Genomic DNA, 3398 nt, shown 5'->3' on the forward strand with positions numbered 1-3398 from the left:
TCTTTCTCTGCTGGTGGAGCCTTTTCTGAGCCGTTGTCTCCTGCTCCCGGGGAGCCTTTGGCCTGGGCCACCTCCCTGGAGCTGCACTTCACAGAGGGGGCTGGGGGGCGACTGTTGGGGGTTTGATGGGTTCGTTGACTCTCTAGTCGGTTTGGGGAGGGCTGTCATTGTGGCAACACTGCATCGTCCGCCCCGTGAACACAGACTGGCCCCATGGCTTCTCTGGCCATGGTATCTAGTTCTCCACGTGCGGGCCTTACCCAGCGTTCGTCAGTTTGAGTCCTAGATCCTTCACGTGTTTGCGGCTCTCATCGGAGGTACATTCTTTCAGATTCCAATTCCTGACGGTCACTAGAACCACAATAGGACTGCTGCTGTGTGTCCACCTTGAGAGACCCGGCACCTGATGATCCGCTGGTGGGGGGCATGGTGCCTGCAGGTGCAGGGGCGTGAGGCCACCAGATGGCCCGGACTGCTCCCAGCCTCAGGAGTAGCTCAGAGGAGCGGGGGGCACGGGGCGGGGCTGGCGGGCAGGATGGCACAGCCCCGCTGCTCCTGTGGCGGCTTCTGCCCACTGGCCCCCTCCTCCTGAGGGTCTAACGGAGCCCACCTGTTTCAGACTGGAAGAAGCGCTTCATCGGCATTCGGATGAGGACCATCACTCCCAGGTGAGTGTCCTGGCGATGCTCCCCCTGCTGCGTCCCTAGTGGTCCCAGCCCCGGGCAGGTCAGGCGGGCCACCTGCAGGTGCCCCGGGGCCCACCGCTCAGGCGCTGGGCATCCTCAGGCCAGGCCCTCTGCCTGCAGCGGCTTCTCCCCTTTGCCTGAGAGACTCCCTCAGACTTCCCTCGGTGCCCCTCCTCCAGGAAGCCTCCGGGTTTAGGCTCTGGTGGCTGCCGTAGCAGAGTCCCACACGCTTGGCTAAAACTGACAGGACGTCCATTTTCTCTCCGTCCTGAGAGCCGGAAGTCCACACTCAAGGTGTGGGCAGGCCCGTGTTCCCTGCAGGCTCGGCGGCTCTTAGTGTCCTTGGGGTGTAGCCGCGTCCCTTCGATCCCCGTCTCTGATGTCCATGGCTGTCTCCTCTCCTGTGCGTCTGTTTCCAAATGCCTTCCTTCTCTCACAAAAGCACCAGCGCCCGTCAGGGCCCACCCTAGTCAGGAACCTCTCATCTGGAGCTCCTCAGCCAGTCGCACCCACCGAGTCCCAGGCAGGGCTGTGGGTGCCTGTGAACTTCAGGGAGACGGTGCCCTCCACAGGTGGAAGGCGTGGGGGAGGCTCCTCCTCGCAGGCGCATGGCCGGCTTCCCTCCTCGATGGCGTGGTCCATGCTGTTGGAACAGCCCATTTGTGCCCCCCCTCCCTGGGGGTGAGCTCCTTGGGGGTGAGGGCTGTGTCCGCTCATCCCTCTGCCCTGCCCCAGGATGGGTCTGCAGCCCAGTGGGTGCCTGGGGATGCCCAGTTGCTGGGGTCCAACCCCAGCAGGTCCAGGGGTTCCCAAAAGTATGGACGGAGTCGGCGAAGAAGGAAAGACTCAGAGGCAGCGTTCAGTTGATCAGCAGCCTAGCCAGGATCTCCAGCCAAGTTCTGGTTAGGATCTCCAGCCAGGGTCTGTGTCCATGTTCTCTTGCTAGGTTCTCCAGCCAGGTTCTCCAGGTTCTCCAGCCAGGTTCTGTAGCCATGTTCTCTCGCTAGGTTCTCCAGCCAGGTTCAGTTTAGGTTCTCCGGCCAGGTTCGGTCGCCGGGTTCTGTGGCCGGGTTCTGTAGCCGGGTTCGGTTAGGGCGTTTCTTATCTCCATTCCAGGGAGGGAAGATTATGTAGCTTAAGCATGATTGTTCGTAGTTAAAGTGATTAACTACCCGCCTGGCACTTAGTTAAGGGGTTTTATTCCCTCCCTAACTTCAGGTGAAAAACCCCACCTGGGGAAACAACCTTTCTCAGAGAGGTGACCTTGGTTAAAACACAGTGCCAAGAAGGTGAGCAAACATTAAGAACAGTATGCCATATATGCCAGGTCCCTTGAAACAGCAAGGATGGACCGGCTCCCGGCACCCAGTGAGCAAGATGAAGGAGGGAGAGGGGTGGGGGGAGACGGGAAGGAAGGGAGCCAGGGAGGGGGGGAGGGTTGGAGAAGAAGGTCACTGAGGCGGGCTCTGGGGAGAGCGAAGCCTGTTCTGCCGCCTGCACCCCCCCACCCCACGGCCCCTCGGGACTATCTTCCTGCGTCCGCAGCTGTGCGTCCAGGGCCCAAGTCCGAGGGCAGCTCGTAATCAAGACCAATTTTCCTGTTACGTGTGCTCCTCCTCTTCCCTGCACCACCCCCATCGCACCACGCGTCCGTCCTCTGCCTCGCCATGCCATGGCCACATCCATCCCTCCTTCCAGCCACCCATGTGCACGTTCCTCCTTCCTGCCTCTGTTCATCTATCCCTCCATCTTTTTTTTAATAGACTTTTACTGATTTCAGAGAGGAAGAGGAAAGGAGAGAGAGATAGAAGAATCAATGATGAGAATCATGGATCAGCTGCCTCCTGCACGCCCCCTACTGGGAATCGAGCCCACAACCTGGGCATATGCCCTGACCAGGAATCAAACTGTGACCTCCTGGTTCATAGGTCGATGCTCAACCCCTGAGCCACACCAGCCAGGCTATCCCTCCATTTTTCATCCATCTATCCGTCCATGACACCACCTGCCTAGTCTTCTGTCTATTCCGCCATTCACCCATTGTCCGTCCTTCCTTCCTTCCTTCCTTCCTTCCTTCCTTCCTTCCTTCCTCTCCTCCCTCTCCCCCCTCTATCCACCACCCCCCTCTCTCCACACTTCTAATCACCCCCCTTCCCTGGGGCTTCTCTTGAGGCGCCGTGTGGAGTGAGTGGGGACACGGACAAGAGCCAGTGGCCGGCCGAGCGGTGGTGGCAGGAGGGGCGGTGTGGCCCAGCAGAGGCCCGCCGGCCGGGCGTGAGGGGAGGCTCAGACTGGGGGAGCCTCACAGCGGGACTGTGCTTGCAGTTTGGTGGAGGAGCTAAAGGCCAACAACCCGGACTTCCCGGAGGTCAGCCGCGGGATCTACGTGCAAGAGGTGGCTCCCAACTCCCCGTCTCAGAGGTAGGCTGCCCCGGGAAGTGGGGAGACTGGCTGGGGGGCGTGGGGCCCGGCTGGCCCTGCTTCACCGGCCTGGGGCTTCCTCGGAAGACATGATGGGGAAGTGGGGGGGGCCTCTGGCCTGGCCTGTGAGCCAGGGGCAGGTGGAGAGGGAGTTTCCCTGAGTGTCCCCTGGCCTCGGGCCGGAGCGCCTCCCCGAGCCTGACTCTCCTGCGCCTCGGCTGGCCTAGGTTTTCTGTTTTCCAGTCTGCAAAATGGGCGTGTCTCAGCCTACCGCCCCCCCCCCCCCCCCCC

The 3398-nt window shown here is 61.2% G+C and overlaps 1 protein-coding gene across 1 annotated transcript in view; it reads left to right on the forward strand.

The window, feature by feature from the left end:
• The window catches only part of HTRA3 (HtrA serine peptidase 3), a 29413-nt gene extending 26302 nt beyond the window's left edge, over nt 1–3111 (forward strand). The window contains exons 6-7 of the mRNA XM_006760133.2: nt 620–668; nt 3012–3111. Coding sequence (XP_006760196.1) covers nt 620–668; nt 3012–3111 — 149 coding nt within the window. The remainder of the gene's footprint in view (nt 1–619; nt 669–3011) is intronic.
• Nucleotides 3112–3398: the final 287 nt, after the last annotated feature.

This window comes from Myotis davidii, unplaced genomic scaffold, assembly GCF_000327345.1.
Source record: "Myotis davidii unplaced genomic scaffold, ASM32734v1 scaffold937, whole genome shotgun sequence".
Lineage (NCBI taxonomy): Eukaryota > Metazoa > Chordata > Mammalia > Chiroptera > Vespertilionidae > Myotis > Myotis davidii.